Source organism: Lissotriton helveticus, chromosome 2_1 (assembly GCF_964261635.1).
Source record: "Lissotriton helveticus chromosome 2_1, aLisHel1.1, whole genome shotgun sequence".
Taxonomy (NCBI): Eukaryota; Metazoa; Chordata; class Amphibia; order Caudata; family Salamandridae; genus Lissotriton; species Lissotriton helveticus.
The window spans coordinates 1,196,211,903-1,196,231,436 of record NC_136059.1 but is presented as its reverse complement, the minus strand read 5'-3'; the positions used below and the strand labels follow the sequence as shown (position 1 = coordinate 1,196,231,436).

At 45.5% G+C, this 19,534-nt stretch overlaps 1 protein-coding gene across 1 annotated transcript in view; it reads left to right on the top strand.

The window, feature by feature from the left end:
• The window catches only part of BANK1 (B cell scaffold protein with ankyrin repeats 1), a 2,434,538-nt gene that overhangs the window by 1,183,731 nt on the left and 1,231,273 nt on the right, over positions 1–19,534 (top strand). Inside the window, exon 7 of the mRNA XM_078676074.1 lies at positions 3,395–3,591. Coding sequence (XP_078532200.1) covers positions 3,395–3,591 — 197 coding nt within the window. The remainder of the gene's footprint in view (positions 1–3,394; positions 3,592–19,534) is intronic.

Genomic DNA, 19,534 nt, shown 5'->3' with positions numbered 1-19,534 from the left:
CTAACAGGAATAGGTCCCTCATCATCTGATGAAGTAGAAGCAATCACCTTCGTATTGCTACTGTACTTGCTCCCGAAAATAGTAAACGCTCAAACCGCAAAACAGATGCTCTATAAGTAGAGGAAAGTGACGTCCTAACAAACCAATCATGAGGACGAATATCCTCTAGAATCAACCAATCAAAATATCCCCCTTTGCTTACAATACGGAAAGGGAGAGAAAAGCAAGCATTAATCAATGATTAATAAGGGCCCAACCAGGCGACTCAAGTTCCTCACATCGGGAGAGCCTTGGCTACTGGCCTCAACCTCTCTCGAACTGCCTGACGCAACTGTGGTGCCTCGAGCACCAAGAAGCTCAACCCCCAGCCTCCAAGGTCTGATCAGATGATGCCACAGCTCAGTAGTGGCTCCTGGGGGGACTGCTGCGGGGTGGTGGGGCGGGCGGGGAGGGGCAGGTTGGGGGATAGTAAACTCCGGCATATGGCTGAATGGAGGTAAGTACATAGATAAATAAATAAAACAAATTACATTGCGCGCGCTGCATCGCTCCGCCCGCTCCACAGCACTCCCTCCAGCTGGCAATGTTATCCTGTAGCTTTGCTGAGCTGCGTTCCCACTGCTTTAAATTGCAAGGAACAGTCTGCTCGGCAGTGCCCAGAGCCTTTCTGCCACTTATGGTGGCTGACAGATATTTCGATAGTGTATATCTCTGAAATTCTTTCCTGCCCACTGCCCCGCATACTGATACCCTGTAATAGCCTGCTGAGACAAAAGAAGGAACAGGAGGTTGGGAGGTGAGAGAGGCCTTCATATTTACAGCTGGCTCTCTTTGGATTGATTGTCTGGTGAGGCAGGACTGCCTCATTTAGTAATTATGGAAAATGAGGAGGGGACAATGAGGTAATGAGGGATCAGGTGATGGCTTTTTCAGAAAAGTAATGACGTGGATTTAAATGAACAGTAAAAATGTGCGGAACACAAAGAGAGCTTGAAATTGTAACAATGTGGGGTAAGAGTAGTAAAGATACACAACTAGCTGGTAAAGCAACCAAATGTGAAAATATAATTTTCTGCTTGAAGATGGTGTACAATTTTTAGGTAAACAGTCAAGCACGCAAAGCAGAGAGTTGTTTGCACCCCCATCCACAAGCACAGGAATGGTATTTGCAAATGGCTGTTTGATTTATTGATGCTGTTTTTGTCCCTTCTAGGGAATGGAGCATCTGTTGCACACCTGTACACAATTACCAGGTACAGCAGTGGTCCAAGGAGGCCTCTCAACATCCCAAGATAGCTATAAAATTTCCAATAAATATTTACAAGGCTTCCAACCGTGGTGCTGCTGTAATAAGCATTTGGGAATTTGATTTACGACCATGATGGAAAATTAAATAAATAATTGATTTTCCCTTGTGGTTGTCTGTTGAAATTCCCCTCACCCAGACCCACCACTCTTACTTGCACGGGCCGCCGCTGCAAGCAACACATGTCTAATTTACTGCCAACATATTCTCAGGGTTCATCAACAATATGTATGGTTTGAGAATTGAACTGTGTCCAATTGGCTTTGAAGGAAACTCTCACGCTGCCCAACATAGCCAATATACCCAAGCATAATATCTATCAAGTGGGAATTCTTTCAGGGATACTCAGACAAAACACTCATGGGTATTAAGGCGTTGACTCCAGTTTGGGAACCACACTGATGGTGTGAGTTCTATTTGTTTGTTTTTTAAGTGAATAATATTGCCGCCTGAACCCATATGATCTTTGGTGTTTGGGTTTCTCAGGAGCAAGTACCCATTTAGGATGAAAAGCCTCTCTAATTTTGGGAGAAAAAAAGTGAAATTGACGCATATTCCATGATTAGTTCGGTTACTCTGAATAAATGATTGTGCTGACGTAGAAGACCATCACTTAGAAGATGTTTTGAAATGTCAACAAATTCGCCTACTTGGGTGCATAAATAACTCTTTGACTATGCCTACTTCCTTCTATGAATTGGATAGGATAGGGATTACAATGTGGGTTTTAACACTCCATATGACAAGCTAAACCCTATAGCCATGAATTATGCACATTTAATGCTTAGTGCAAAACAATGAGATGACATTAGTATATCTACAGTGAATTAATATGAATTCAAGCAATTCCCTTTTTTTAAAACGATATGGTTGTTGAACAAAATAACTTTTGTGATAATAGTGTTTTGTAGTTTAAGTTGTGGACCTCATTTATGGCCCGATGTAGGTGGCTCATTACCAGTCGGTAAACCCGAAATTCGGTAAATTTCAGGCTTACCATATGCTATGTAGGTGATGATTCGGTAAATACCGAATCAGTATTTACCGATTGTGTATTTACAGAATCATTATTTACCAACCGAATGGGTAAATGGCATGTAGGAAGCACATTTAAGAGTGCTTATGTGCTTTAAGGATTTGTTATTTACCACCAACTATAAGTTGGTGGTAAATACCGAATGCCTTTTGAAAATGCAAATCTGTGCATTTTCAACAGTGCCATGTGGCAGACATACATGCCCTTAGGGCCTGTATGTGTGCCACATGTGCACACAAGCACGATTATGGGGTGCAACAGTGTGTCAAAGTGACACCCTGCCACCCTTCAATGTGTTCCCCCTTTTACCGAATCAGTATTTACTGATTTGGTAATTCACATTCATTCCTATGGGGCTCCAGGCCCATAGGATTGAATGGGAATTACCGAATTGGTAAATACCGATTCGGTAAGACTTACCGAATAAATACCTACATCCTATTTACCGATTCTAAAATACCGAATCAGTAAAATTCGGTATTTTAGAATCGGTAAATCTTCATTACCTAGATATGGCCCCAAATGCTTAGATATAAGATATGCTGCATTATGCAACCATTTACTCCTATGACATAAGTGTCTTTCTCTAAAATCTAGAAATAAGTTATGACATTATATTAATATTGAATTTGACCTGTTTTGAGGTATAATCAGTGAGCCTTGTTTAGGTGGTACTGCATTGTATGCTAGGGTACAGGGATGTGTAGGGGGCCACCTTGGAATTTCCAAAATTATGTAATCATAAACCAGGAATGCAGCCATAATATATCAGGAGAACTTCCACCAGGGGTTCCTGCCATCATACGATAAATGCACTGCTCTCATGCACTAGTGGTACTTATCAATATAAAGGCAGACCAACTAATTTAATCTAAATGGCTAAACCCAACTAAACTGAAGTAAATTTAACTAAACTAAACAAATCATTCGAAATGAAGCTCAATCGAGCTACGTGTGCAATTTAAAAGAGGGTGCATATTATAGTGGTCATGACGCGAGAGATATGATTTTCTCAGCTGTATTATAAATCTGTCTCGTCTTTATCTTTGCAGTTTGCCAGTCTGGGCAATATCCGACTCTGCTTCACTTTGCAACCAAATTTGGCTTCAAGAACCTAACAAGTCTTTTAACACAGTGTCCAGGGGCAGGTCGTGCTGCCAGGATGATCAACGGGGACGGGGATGATCCAGCAAGCCTTGCTAAGAAACATGGGCATGAAGATCTTCAACAACTCCTCCAAAAAGTATCTGTAAGTCAAACGTTTGTATAATAGTTGTCAGCAATGCAAGACAAATGGGACAGTGGCCTTTTCGCTCATTTTAAGAAATACTGTCAGAGAAGTGGGAAAGTCTAGAAGTCATGAACTGTACAATAGAAAGGATACAGCCAATTCATGCCTTCGTTACAGTACTCAAGATTTCGACTTTTAACATAATTGACATAAAGCACTAACTTACCCAGTGATTGGCATCATTCTCTACTGCCCTTCAGCTCACACTGTGAGTGACTGTTCGTCCCGTCCTTGTTAGTGTAGTCCTTCAAAAGATATAGGAATTGTGATGATTTAATTTTTTTAAAGGACAAAAATATAGAAAAATATTTACAATTTTAGCGCACAAAATTGCAGCGATGCATGAAATAGAGAAAACAGAAATGGCGCGCTTCTTCTCCCTCCTAGTGCTCGCTAACTGTATGCCGCTTCGCGCCAATGCACCATAGTGCTATGGTCTCTGTGTATCAGAAAGGACTCCTTTTGTGCAGGAAGCAATACCTTCCTGCACAACAACAAGCCTCAGAGGCAATTTTTCTTTTTCTGTGCATGATGCAGAATACATCATGCATAGAAAGAGGAAGTAACTAGGAGAAGTAAAGCGTTTTCTCATGGTCACCTCTGTGGTGGGCGCAGGTGTTTGGCACAATCCCTGGTGTACTTCTGTTAGTAAATCTAGGCTTGCATCAAACTCCATGGGGAGAGGCATAGGTACGCCCATGCACCACCCAAGGAACTCCTACACGCAAGCTGCTGTGTTGCATTTCTTTACAAAGTCAGGCAAGGCGGCACAAATCGCCCCTTGTGTGGCTTCGTAAATTCTACTAAAGCCTTTGCGTTGTCTTGCATCACCTTGCGCGACACTAGGACAACGCAAAGGCCTAGTAAATCTGGGCCTTTGTGGACTGGGCCCCATACTTAAAATCTATTTAAACAAATAAAACAAATGATCTATGATGGTCAGAGAGAGGAGTCAGAACCTACAGGCCAAGCTTGGAATGAATATGGGATGTGTGTCCACACAGGAAGGCGCATCTATGGAACTCTAAAGAAACTTCGCATGATTAATCCCTCTTTGACAAATGTTTTCTCACAAAAGTACCAATTAAGAAATGCCTTTTTTGACAAATTCTTCTACTCATTTTGTTTATAATGGGAAACTACTCTAAAGCCTATAAAGACTTTTTTACTCCCATAACCTTCCCTTTGTTTCAGTTTTTTCATCTGCTCCTATTGTTTTTTTATAATCTACTGCCACATATTTTGCCACTTTGCTGCCAAATAACAGTAAACTTTCTGTCTGGGTACTACAGCTAGTCAGAGCTGTAACAGAGTGCGAACGGTCACGATTCTGGTTCAAACAGGTATTCTTGAGCCAGATCCCACTTCTGTATAGGCCCCTGCAAATGACTTCCCCAGCGTTTCTGTGAGGTGTGCATCGTCAAAGCAAATCCAATGAGCCTTGACCCAAGGAATAGCTAAGGGATCTTTTCCAGTCTGTTATACCTGCCTCCATGGACAGTCTAATTCCGTTTGTTTAAAGGCCTATTTTATTTAATTTTTTTACCGAGTTTTATATAGCGCAAAATTGACCCGAATCGGATATCAGAGCGCTTTACATAGCACCAGTGATTATGAGTTTTGGCGGTGCTGGAGTGGGTGGCATGCCACCACCATGTTCCCGCACCACCAAAACTCACTGCCACCTGCCCACGAGATTACAAATATTTTTGTGGTGTGGTGGGGGTGGTGGCATGGTGGTCCAGCCTCGGTGCCATTTAAAGGCTCATAGTGAGCATTAAATTGCACCACCGTCAGACTGCCGGTGCATGTTCCTGCTGCATGGGAAGGAATGCACCATGTTGTGCATTCCTTCCTGTGCAGGAACTGGGGGTGGAAAACTACAGGGGTGCCCCCCCTGCACGCACCTCCATGCACATGGCCAAGATTTTTTTCCTCTCAGCCAGCAGTTTCATGGAGGAAGAACCTCCATGAGACTGCTAGTGGTGAGGAAAGTCGTGATATGCTTGGCGGTGCCTTAGGGTCGTCAGACCACCGCTCCTCTACTGCTAATCTCTGATCCCTGGTGGTTGTGGCAGTGCACTGGTGGTCTGACTGCCCTAGTTGTAATAGAGTGGTAGGAAGGCTGCCACTGCCGCGCCACTGTGAGTCTGGTGGTCTGTGGAATGGCAGACTCAAAATCAGGCCTGTAAGTCATATCTTGGCAGGAAACCACTGGTGGTCAAATGCAGCAGTGCTGGAACTTCGCTGCCGCAACCAGCAGCCCATCAACTGAATCATAGAATCCCCCTGCAGTGTACATTAATGAGTTCCTAAGAGATAAGTGTGGTTGTAAAGAAAGTTTGTCTTTCTCCGGCTCTGGGTCTATGCAAGTAGAGTTATGTTTACTCTGTATAAATAAACTATGCCTTGCTATGTGTCTAAGAACGCAATAAAAATCTTTATATAGCACATCATAGAAACTGACGTTTATAGACACTTACAAAATAAGCTTTATGACTATCTACTGGAATCCATGTTGTCAAACTTAGAAAACGAAAGATTGAATTAAAACCTGCAGGGTTTCCAATCTATTCCTCTTAGGCTGCATAGCACTTTTTAAAGTGGACCAAAATGTAAATGACCTTTTCTGTTACGATTGTGACTTGTGACCCTGAGATAATAAAAGGTCCACGATAACTACAATTTTAACAGAGATGTCTACATAATACGCTTCTATGGTATGTGTAGCACCAGGCTTTCTAATGTATTTTGTGATGATTCATAACTGTAACTGGTGAATGACAAGCAAATGCATTTACCACCTGAGGTATCTTACCATTTACCCTGATCCTCGTGGTGCTGCCCTTCATGTCTCCTGTCTACACCCACCTTCTGGCGCCAGCCTCTGTTTGTGTGCTCCAGCAGTACATTCTCTTTGTTTCCAGCACTGTTACTAGTTCGCTGTCTCCTTCGTTTTCCAAAAGTAATGAGGAACTCACTTCGTTCAGATCTGCTCCAGAGGGGAAGTGTCCTCTCTTGTCCCGGCAGTAGCATTGATTCCAGTCACCCATGCATGTGCAGCTCTCAAAATCTCCAATGAGAATTGAGTAGGGGCAGGGGTATGGGGATGCCATAAAAGTGAACAGATTCAAATCATGGAGAATACATTTTTAAAGCGATTACTATCAATCCCCAATAGTTCTCCAAATATCTTCTGCCACACAGAGGTGGGCCTGCAACCTGTTGAGGACAGAATTAATGTGTCCCCTTTACTCCTGTGGGGAAAAATATGGACCTCTGAGGATTTGTCATTCTCAAAAGAAATTTTAAAGGATTGCATGAATCTTGACAAGGCCATGTTGATGCCCTGGTTACGTTATGTAAAGGAAACTTTCTATAAAATAGGGCTTGAGAGTTTTTATGATAATCCAGCCTCTATTAATTTGAACATGAAGAAGGTTATCAACAATGCATATGTACTGTTGTAGGATCACATAGGCAAGAAACATTAACATCTAATCAAGTGGTTACATTACAACAACAGTTTTATTTGTCTTTTACCACACACATACAATGGTGTTTCTATTTGACCAGATTTCGGTTGAAAATATTGCACTTCTTGGCTGCTTTCCCAAAACAAGGGGGTTGGTGTGAGAGGCTGCCCCCTTGCCCATGTAATAATGTAGCCCAACAATGCACAGTGCACTTTGTACTCTTCTGCTCACTTTACAAAGCCCCAAGAGATTGTTTTATCAAACCCCTTTTGAGGGACATTAGACTGTGTACATATACGGAAGGCTTTGAGTACCTGAGATCATTGTCAACTGCTGCTATTTGTAGCTCTATGCTCAGTTTTATTAGATGTGCACTTTTGATTAGGAACCGTTATGAATTATGATTTTTTTTATTGATTTTATGTCTTTTTAACATATTTTGTATATTGTGTATTTTCCTTCTATGATCCTATTGTATGATTATGAAATAATATTAGTGATCTGAAGATGAGAAATTTATTTGAATGCACTGCACTTTAGACTTTTCAGTGACCGTGGGGGGTCAGCGTGAGAATTGTGAATATGATCTGTGAAATACCATTTGTGCTTTGAATGTATGATATTTGATATTTGACAATCTTATTAGTATACTTTTATGATTCTTTTTTTTAATCGAATAAAGTTATTTAAACGAACGAAGTAGAAGTTCGAGAAAGGTATTTCATCATTGTTGATGTTAATGTTAATGTTAATGCCATTTATAAAGCGGTCTGTTACCCATGGGTGTCCTGGCGCTGAGAGATCCGATGTCCTGCAGAGGCCTAGGCAAAAGAAATAGCAGTTTAGCTGGACAGGAAAAGTCACGTCTTTAGAGATTTCCTGAACTCAAGGTGATTAGCTATGGCTCTAAGCTGAAATGGTAGGACATACCTTGGTGGCTCCAACCACAAAATGGTAGGACATGGCTTGGTGGCTCCAACCACAAAACGCCTACCTCCCCAGTTGGATTTTCTTACCAAGGGCACCGATACCTGTTTCGCTTCAGACAAGCGAAGGGTTCTCCTCGGAACATACCACTGGAGGTTCCGTCTAAGATGAAGGGGTCCATATCCATGGAGGGATTTATGGACCACACACAGAGCCTTAAAGCTAATGCGTTTCTTAACGGGTAACCAATGGAGCTTTTTTATCTCTGCTGATGTCGAAGCATATTTAGGTGTTTTCATAAGCAGTCTGGCTGCCGCGTTCTGCAATAGCTGAAGCCTTTTCAAGAGCCCTTCCTGGATGTTTAAGTATAGACTGTTGCAATAGTCCAGTTTGGACATGACTAAGGCAGTAATGACAGTTTTTGGGCTATCTGTAGGGAGAAGAGGCAGAATTGTTTGGCAGGATCTTAAAGTAAAGGATGCTGATGAGACCACTGCATTGACCTGGTCCTTTAGACTAAGGTTATTATCAATGTAAACTCCCAAGTTCTTTACTTTCCTGAAGGGTTGAGGGAGGGGGGCCATGTTATCCGGCCACCAGCCCGGTGACCAAAAATTTGGATTATTGCCAAACAAAACCACCTCCGTCTTACTAGAGTTAAGCTTGAGGCAGTTTTGGGACATCCAGCAACCTACAGCTGTTAAACAGTCCTGAAAGCGAGTGGCCGTATCTTGTAACCTGTCAGGTAGCAGTGAAACTACAATTTGGGTGTCATCTGCGTAAGAAGTTAAGTCGAAACCAAAGTATTCGATCAGGGGAGCGAGTTGGGAGATGTATATATTGAAAAGCGTTGGACTAATGGAGGATCCGGGTGGTACTACACATGGTAACGTGCATGGTTTTGCTGTGAACTCCCTCAGGGACTCCGTCTGAACCCTGTCGGAAAGAAATGATTTGAGCAGCTTCCAAGCTGTCCCTTTTACACTGAAGGCTGCGGATAGGTCCAGCATGATCATAGCTGCATTTCCACCCTGATCCAATATGGTTCTGATCTCCTTGGTGCATTGTCTTTACTATCACCAGAAAGGTTTTAGCTAAATTAGGGTTTTTTAAACCAAAGAGGGGCTGATTCCCAAAGATATGCTTGAGATCACCACTTACATGCCTTTGTGAATCAACCCAAAATATATAAAATGAGTGAATGGGGGTCATATTTATATACAATTGCCAGAGACAGAAAGGACGGTGTCCCCTTTGCACTTTTCCTAATAAGGATTTTTACGTTTCAGGTCTCATTCACAAAGGCTTATAAACCTATGTAAAAGGGTACTCATGAAGTAACATTTGTTGTGAACCCGCCCAAAAGTGCTGGATGACATGTGTAGATTCTAAGCACAGCTTATCAATAATTTTTGGTGATCTAATGAGGCCTAAAAGTTGACCGACAATGTTAAATTAATTATAAATGCTTGATTTAACTGGACTTGGATGTAAACAAATTAACATTGTATAAAATAAGCAAATTATAAATATTTGAGCGCTCTCTAAAGTCATACGCCATACAGTGACAATGACATCAGTCAATGTGTTTTTTTCATATTTCAGTCGAGGACTACACCCTTTTTGCATTTGACAGAACATCAAGAGTATATTGTAACTGTATCCATTTTTTACAATTGCATGCTAATGTATCTCCCTAAATCGATATTTTAGGCTAATAGAGGCTGTTAGCAGCGGGAAGTTATGTGGAATCCTTAAAACAGCTTTCCCTGTACTATAACCCCTAATCATTTTAAACCCTATATTATTAATACTGGATATGTTTATGTGCTTTCTTCAGAGTTTGTTAAATTGTGTTTTTTTTCAGAAGGCATGAGCACAATTTGTTTTGCAATTTTAGAAGAACATTTTTTGACTGTCTCTAAAAGAAAGCTTTTGATGTTGATGCCATTCTAAAAATGGATGTCTTCTAGAGCAGTGGTTCTTAACCTGTTGTCCAAGGACCCTGTGGGTCTGCAAGGCCTACTCAGGGGCTGTAAGTGTTTTACAAAATTAAATAATATTAAAATGAGTGAATTACAATTAATAAAGTATATACTAATAAAGTAGCAACATTGATAATTGTCAATCTTTTTCTATATTTGATTGTAAATTACACAAAATATTTCAATATTTGAGCATTTGCTTGTGGTATATTTATTTCTGTATTTTTGTGTATTGTGAGGTTGAAATAATATAAATTGCTCAGTCCATGGGTCCTCCACTTCCAGTAATGAATCAGTGGTGGTCCCTGGATTCCAGTACTGGTTCAGTGGGGGTACCACAGAAGTCAAAATGTTAAGAACTGCTGCTCTAGAGGGTTTTAGTCTGATCATTGTCTATGTAATAGGGTGGAGAACACCTTGAACCCTGTCTTAGGTGATGTTTTAGCCAGTAAAGATTAAGAGAACCTACCGTTGCTTATTCTGATTGACCGTACTGTGGATTGTTGGATTGATAAATTGGAATGTCTTAACGCGATTACCTTCGATTCTGCCCTGACATGGTTTCCTCTTTCCTATTGAAGGCCACAGCACAGGCAGCTGAGGAACTCCCTTTCTTCCTATAAAGTTTTTGAAGGTGGAGTACCTCCAGATTCTCCCCTCGTACAAATTTCATTCAACAGCTTCCTCAACCTCATTTTTACTACCAAAACCATAAATATACATTGCCATACCTCTGTGGACAAAACAGTAATTTATGTATGAGTTTGTAGCTCAAATAGATCTACAGTAACATTTGATCAGAATTTGATTGGTTTAATCAGCTGACTTAATAGATTGTGCGCAATGAATTGAAATTGAACATTACGAAAATGGAGGTGAAACTGCTAGGCCAAATCACACTGATAGAACTTTTCCAGTATGTGCTTACCCCTCTATACTGGATCTCTTATGTGATTAAAGTCCACAACTGAGTGACACATTGGGATGCTAAGCTTCTGTTTGATTGACTGGTCATATCAGTAACCCAACCTACCTTCTTTTGCCTAATGCACACAACATGACCCCTCCTTTGTCTTAATAAATAAAGAGCCGTAGTAACCTGTCAGGTACTCCACCCCTGAGGTTACCACTACCTGTGGTACCGATAGCTCGCAGGGCATACACGTGGGACCCAGAGTAACTGGGAGAAATTGCAATCAAGGCTTAAGTATTTCAAGGCTTGACCCTGGGATATTTCAAAAGAAAAGTATGGCATTAGACTTAGTGCGTTTGAGCAGATTCGAATCCCAGTTTTTGTTCCATATCTCCAAGTACCAGCAGAGAGTTAACTCGAAATTTTAATTCAGGGGCAAATAGTGTTGAACAACCTGCCTTTCATTTAAGTCCTTTCTTGATCTTTGGTCATTGTGGAATCCACCTGGGCTGGGCTCTTCATGGTCGCCTTTGTTTGATTTCACCATTTCAGCTGTTCTTAGTTTTCAATTTTCGTGATTCTCTGAGATAAGAAGTGGTTAGATGTACCACAAATGGCTAATGCTTGGGAGGCCTGTGAGTTGCTATTGGTTAAAAAATGGAGACATCACAAAATGTTGTTCATGATTTTGAAGTTCAGTTGAAGGTCAGTAGCCAGCGGTGTTACTATCTAATCCTTGTTAATCAAAATCACTATTTGTTCCCAGTTTGCTAAAAGTGTGTGCGTGCACTTGTGTGATGCAAAGTGATGCTACGTGATGTCAAGCAAAGTAAACAATAGGATCGCTCAAATATAGGCACAGATAGATTTTTGTGCCTAAAGTTGATATGACCTCAGGACACCCCCGCGCCGCACGGCCACCAGCTGTAGCGTGTGCGTCCCCTCGCTACTGTCCTCAGCCTCGCTGAGCCCGCCCCGTCGACCCCGCCCCCCGCCGTCATATTTTGCGTGTGTTTTCTTTATTTTGTGCTGCCTGTATCGTTTTGCCTTTCTGTTCTGTGCCCTTTATTTTTCCTTTTTTGTGCCTTGCATTGTTTAGCGCCGCTCTCTGTGCCCCCCCACCCGCTTCCCGCTCCCCACTTCCCGCCGCCTGCGTGCGGCCACGCCCCCTTACCTTCTGTGCCCTCCCCGCTCCCACCTCCCAGCTGCTCCGCCCTCCCTCCCACTTCGCCATAAATGGCGACCGTGCATACGCGCAGCGTTGACGCGAAGCGGGCGTGCCGATTGTGCGCCGAAGGCACGCCAAAGGTAAGCCCGTCTGCGCCCGTCCGCGCCTGGACCGCGCCCAGCGCCAGGACCCCTGGCCCCCACCGTCGGAAGCCGACCCGACGGACCTACGACGCCACCGAACTCAACGCACTCAACGCCGGCCGAACCCCGGATTGCTACCGAGCCACACCGAAACACACCCACGGACCCTTCAGCTGCCACTCCTGCAAGTTCACCTGCAACCGGACCCACGCTACACCAGCACCCACCAAGCCGAGCTCCAGCAGCACCCACCTGAAGTGCATCCTGCTCAACACCCGCTCCGTCCACAGACACGCCGTCGAGCTCTGGAACCTGCTCGACACCACAGCCCCAGACGTCGCCTTCCTCACGGAAACCTGGATGAACGCCTCCTCAGCGCCCGACATCGCCATCCCGGACGGCTACAAGATCATCTGGAGGGACCGCGTCAACCAGACCGGAGGAGGCATCGCCATCATCCACAGAAACACCATCCGCATCACGACCGACACTGACGATACCCTCGCACCCACCGAACACCTGCACTTCCAGATCCACGTCAACCCCAAGACCACCCTCAGAGGCACTCTCATCTACAGACCCCCGGGACCACGCACACAATTTAGCGAAGACATCGCCGACTTCATCAGCCCGCACGCCCTCCCCTCCGCCGACTACATCCTCCTCGGGGACCTCAACTTCCACCTGGAGAACAACAACGACCGCAACACCACCACCCTGCTGGACAACCTCTCCAACCTCGGACTCAAGCAACTGGTGACCACCCCCACCCACTACGCCGGACACACACTCTACCCGATCTTCTCCTCCAGCAAGGACATCGCCCTCAGCCACGCCACGGGACTCCACTGGACGGACCACAGCTGCGTCCACTTCAGCTTCAGAAGGACCACGCTCCACCATCACCAGCAACAGGTTCCCCGTAGAAGCTGGAACAAGATCACCGCAGACCAGCTCGCTACCTCCCTGAGCAAGAACCCTCCCACCAGCACAACGAACCCCAGCCAAGCGGCCACCAACCTCACGAAATGGATCAGCGACTGCGCAGACGACCTCGCCCCTCTGAAGACCCCGCCGAGCAGACCCGGCAGCAAGAAAGCACCATGGTTTAACGACGAACTCAAGAGCTCCAAGAAGAACTGCAGAGCACTCGAGAAAACCTGGCGCAGAGACCCAACACCGGACAACATGACTGCCCTCAAGCTCGCCACCCGAAAACACCACCAACTGATCCACGCCACCAAGAAAACCGCATTCAAGGAACGACTAGACAACAACGCACACAACAGCAAAGAACTCTTCAACATCGTGAAAGAGCTCTCCAACCCCAACGCCGGAAACAACGACATCACCCCTTCGCAAGACCTCTGCAACTCCCTCGCCTCCTACTTCCACAACAAGATCGCAGACATACACAACAGCTTCACCACTCAACCGACGCACGCCACGATCGAACCACCCCCCCCCCACAACCACCCTCCGCGCCTGGACCCCGATCAGCACCGAAGACACCGTCAACACAATGAACTCCATCCACTCCGGATCCCTGACAGACCCCTGCCCTCACCACGTCTTCAACAAGGCCGACGCTGTCATCGCACCCCACCTGCGGGACATCATCAACACCTCCTTCAACACTGCTACCTTCCCGGAGAGCTGGAAGCACGCCGAACTCAGCGCCCTACTTAAGAAGCCATCAGCCGACCCCACCGACCTCAAGAACTACCGCCCCATCGCGCTGCTTCCGTTTCCAGCAAAAGTCATCGAGAAGACCGTCAACAAGCAACTGGCCGCCTTCCTCGAGACGAACGGCTCCCTCGACCTCTCGCAGTCTGGCTTCCGGGCCAACCACAGCACGGAGACCGCCCTGATCGCAGCCACCGATGACATCCGAGCCCTGCTCGACAACGGAAAACAGCGGCCCTCATCCTCCTGGACCTCTCCGCGGCCTTCGACACTGTCTGCCACCGTACCCTAGTACAGCGCCTCAGCAACGTCGGAATCCAGGAGAAGGCACTGGAGTGGATCATCTCCTTCCTCGCCGGAAGGACACAGAGAGTCCGCCTCCCCCCGTTCAGATCGGAGGCCACCGAAGTCATCTGCGGCGTTCCTCAAGGCTCCTCGCTCAGCCCAACACTCTTCAACGTCTACATGAGCCACCTCGCAGCCATCGCACGCCAGCACAACCTCAACAACATCTCCTACGCCGACGACACCCAGCTGATCCTCTCCCTCACCAAAGACCCCGCCACCGCCAGAGCCAACCTACACGAAGGGATGACAGACGTTGCCAAGTGGATGATGAACAGCCGCCTGAAACTGAACTCGGACAAGACGGAAGTCCTCATCCTGGGATCTGCACCCTCCGCCTGGGACGACTCCTGGTGGCCCCCCGCCCTGGGCAACGCACCCAAACCCACAGACCACGCACGCAACCTGGGCTTCATCCTGGACTCATCCCTCTCCATGACCAGACAAGTCAACGCCGTCTCCTCGTCGTGCTTCAACATCCTGCGCATGCTACGTAAGATCTTCCGATGGATCCCCACCGAGACCAGGAAGACGGTCACCCAGGCCCTCGTCACCAGCCGTCTGGACTACGGCAACTCCCTCTACGCCGGAACCACCGCCAAACTCCAGAAGAGACTCCAGCGGATCCAGAACACATCAGCACGACTCATCCTGGACATCCCCCGCCGCAGCCACATCTCCGGACACCTGAGAGACCTGCACTGGCTCCCGGTCAACAAGAGAATCACCTTCCGTCTCCTCACCCACGCACACAAAGCCCTTCACAACCAAGGCCCAGGATACCTCAACAGCCGCCTCAACTTCTACGCTCCCACACGCCAGCTCCGATCGACAAGCCACGCCCTCGCCGCCGTCTCCCGCATCCGAAGAGCCACCACAGGAGGAAGGTCCTTCTCCTACCTGGCCGCCAAGACTTGGAACTCCCTTCCGACCCACCTCCGCCTGACCCAAGACCACGTCGCCTTCAGGAAGCAGCTCAAGACCTGGCTGTTCGAGCAGTAGCGGACCCCCTCCCCCCAGCGCCTTGAGACCCTCCGGGTGAGTAGTGCGCTATATAAATGCTATGATTGATTGATTGATTGAGCACAAAGTTAAACGTTACTCCATCCCATAGCACAAATCCCAATGTAATACAGGCAAAGTAGGTGTAATAGGGCGTAAACACCCCTATAATTACACACAAAGTCAGATCACTAAAGACATGCAAAAGAGTGTAACATGGCTTTTCTTGAAAATGCTCTTGCCAAATAAAAACAGTAGCAAGCAATGTGCAAATGGAAATGGCGTAATATTTCCACACTTAGGGGCTTATTTATGAGGGGCTTGCGCCACCTGACTGTCCCTTTTTTTGGCAATACGGCGGTGTAAGCCTCTTAATTATATCTATGAGAAGACACAACGCCACTCAGCGTGGCATTGCATGGCCTCATAGATATGGAGTAAGACAAAGCATTGCAAGTCAGTGCCTTGCCTTAATCTGCGTCAAGGAGGCATTCCATGGGCGTTGCGGTGGGTTTTCCTACACAACACCTATGGATTTTGACGCTGCCCCAGATTTACTTAATCGTGTAAACCTGGGTCAGCACCAAAACCATATGCCTCCTCAGAGTAGATATAGCGAAGAGAAATATGTTTCTTTCTCCTTATTTTTCCCTCTTTAATACCGCTCAGACTTTTTGTGCAGGAAGGTGCCCCTTCCTGTACAAAAACAATCTGTCTTCAACAGGGGCACAATGGCGCTAGGCAGCAAATTGTGCACCAGCACAGGGGAAAAGGACAGGAATGTACCGTATTTCATTAATCCTGTGCATTCCTGCCCGTTCACATTGGAGTAGGGCAGCGCAGCAAGAAGACTTGCGGCGCTGCTCTCAGGTACGGTCAGCACAGGTAAGAGCGGCGGGGGAGTTGGCAGATGACTGAATAGGTAAAATAAATTTTTTTAAAATAATAAAAGCACTTACCTTCGGCGATGCAGTAAGCGCAAGGTAAGTGGTTTTAATTTTACCTATCCCGTCGTCTGTCGGATCTCCGTGCCCCGTTCCCACCCCACCGCTTTTACCTGTGCCGGTCGCGCTTGGCTGCTCCACACCAATTCCTCATATTAGGCACTTATTTTGTGTAATTTAAAAAATAAAATACACCAAGATCTTAGGGGCTAATTTATGAGCCCCTGTGTCACTTCTGCGCCACCACTGCTTAATTTTTTGTGGAGCAACAGCGGTGTAAAAAAGGCATCATGTTGCGCGCTATTTACAAAGTGACGCATCTAAGCAAATGTGTCACTTTGTAAAGCCCTACGCTACATTATTTCCTCGTCAGATGTAATGTAAGCAGGGTGGGCGTTCCTCCGCCAAAAACCTTGTAGAAGTGGCGCAGTGAAATCTATGAGATTTCACTGCGCCACTTATGGGACGCTACTGCGTCAATATCTTACGCCTGCCTCACAGCAGACGTAAGACTGACACAGGCCCTTTCACATGGGGCTTGCCCCATGTGAAAGAACACATTGCTGGAGTTGAGTCTGTTTTCAGACACATCCCAGCACTTTTGCTCTGACAGATACATCAATGACGCATCCATCATGTCGCAAGGAGGGCGCAGTGAAAACTGTTGCATCGCTGTTTTCACGCAACAATGAAACAGTTTTCGTAAATGAGGCCCTTAGTATTTGAAGATGTACCGTTAGTACACTTCTAATGCAAGAAACTGATCATTCACCTTTTCACTGAGGAGCAAAGCCTTGGGGTCTAAATGGCCGATGACGTCATAAGCACGGCACACAGTGTAAATACAATCAAGCAACAGTATTTTGCCATTCTCTTCATACAGCGCATTCTCCAGATCGTATTCGGATTCTGGGTAAATCTGCCCCCACACCTACCGCCAGGTTACTTGTGTCTGTCAAGAAGTAACCCCTGGAAGACACTTCACAGGAAGGTGTTATCAAATGTGGGGTTTCGAACTTACTAAAGAGGACACAGTCAACACTTTATTGCAGGCTGACATTAATGTGGGGCACGTGGCGCTGTCACTCATACAGCTTTTGCTTCTGCCAACTTCTGAATACTTTGTAAGGATATGTGATTCTTCTGCCGTTAAATGTGTCTTACAAGATTTTAACCTGTAGCGAAAGATAATTAGGTTTTTGACATTCTCTTGACGGCCGCACTTGCACAAAATGCCTCCTGAGCCGGCAATAGTTTAATGCAGGCTTCTGCCAGTCAAGACGGTGTTTGTTGTTAAAAAACCTCCACACATTCCGTAATTGCACAGTGAAGGAAGTGGATAATTGAGCAAAATCTTTATGCTAATTCCTTCATAGGAGCAGACGATCACCAGACTGGCACAAATATGAAGTCGAATGCTGTGGTCGCTGAATGCCATGGCTGTCTAGCCTTGATTCCACCTCATGCCCCCTTCATTTCAACCCCACTAGGTCCAGGTGTGCCTGAAGGATTTGGAAGCCGGGGTAAAAAAAAACTTTATGCAGGTCCCCACTCCTATTTTTAGGTAGGAAACATATTTTCTGAAAGAAAAGACAGATTTGATTTACTTAGAAGCTCCAGAATCTGTGGACCCATAGTGGTGTGGATACTTTTAGATGCCGCCTCAAAAATGAACGAATCATGGCCCATATTAGTCATAGGGCATACTGCCTTTGCGCTATGGCACACCTTTAAAAAAGTAGAGTGCACCCTATTACAGAGAATGCGCTCCAGGGCAGCTATGAACTCACACTGCCCTGGGGGCAGCAAATTGAGTGAAATATGGAGCAGCTGCTTTAAAGCTCTGGGCATAATTAACAAAGGGCTTCACACTTGTGGCGGAGGGCCCACAGTCGTGGGGGTGTCTCCGCACTCAGGCGGAATCTCCTCGATGAGAATTCTGCAAAGACTCCCCCATTACTTCAGGGCCTCGGCCACGAGTGCAGAGGCCCTTTGTGCATCAGGTCCTTAGTGTTCACAATACAGGTGGCAACCCGCCGCCTGCAATTTGAGGAGAGGAGCGAGATCCCCCAGCAAGGCACCAGTCACTCAGTAAAAGATGTCTGGAGTGGCCAGGGGGACCACCTTTCCTCCAACAAGAGGGATGCCCTCAGAGGGTGCACTGACAGTGCAACACCTTTTTGAGTTAGGGCTCATCAGCCAAGTATAGTTTTGTTCCAGTGACAATGTGCACAGGACCCACATCTGGACATACCCATCCCACTTAGGGCGACACAGTAAAGTATACAAAAAAAGCTGATGAGTCTTAATAATAAATGGTCCTGGGTTGTTTTTTTCCAGTTCATGAAGGAACTGGCCTGGCACTGTATCTATTGGAGCAGGTTCAAAACAGATTTTCATATGGCTGAGTAAAAACTGAGGTGGCACAGTGTGTAAAATATAAATGCACTGTGATGTAGCCAGAGTAATTAAAAGCGGCTGATATTAATTCAAGCATTATATCCATCGCTTTTTTGTATACAAAACTAACTATAACTCGTGCCTCTCCCATGCAGAGTGTTGCCAACAATCGGTGTGTGAGTGGATGTCTGAGTACCTGTATGGGTATGTGAGTGGGTATGTCAGTGGCTTTAAGGGTGTATAAGTAGGTGTGTGAGTAGCTGTTGAGTAGCTGCGTGGGTGAGTAAGTGGCTGTATGAGTGATTATATTGGTGAGTGGGTGGGTGTGTCAGTGGCTGTATGGGTGAATAAGTGGCTGTATGAATGGCTGTATGGGTGACATCGCTGATGACATCATCCTTGTTATAGCGTGGCAGATCTCCTCTCACCCTAATATAACCTTTGATACACACACTCTAAAATACAAACTACTATTTTCAAAACAATGGACACACCAATACCAGTTACAACATACCCGTTCACTAATTCCAAGATCTACACACATATCCACTCATTCACCAAAAGTCGTATACAGTCACTCATACATGATCTCACTCCTCATATGTACTCATACACCTATACATACAGTTACACACCGCTACTCATCCATCGAGTTACTCACACACATAGTCCCACATGCAAATAAAGTATCAAACATCCATTTATTTGTGTATACAGTTATACACACACCACCACACTTACTTCTACAGAAACTAACACATACTTACTCTCTTAAACAATCACTTATAGAAACACATACTCATTTATACAGGTACTATTCCAATCTCCACTCTCACATATACTCACTTGCATACGCCAATACTCACATATGTAGTTACTCATAAAGACACTGCTGAGACAGTCATTCACTCA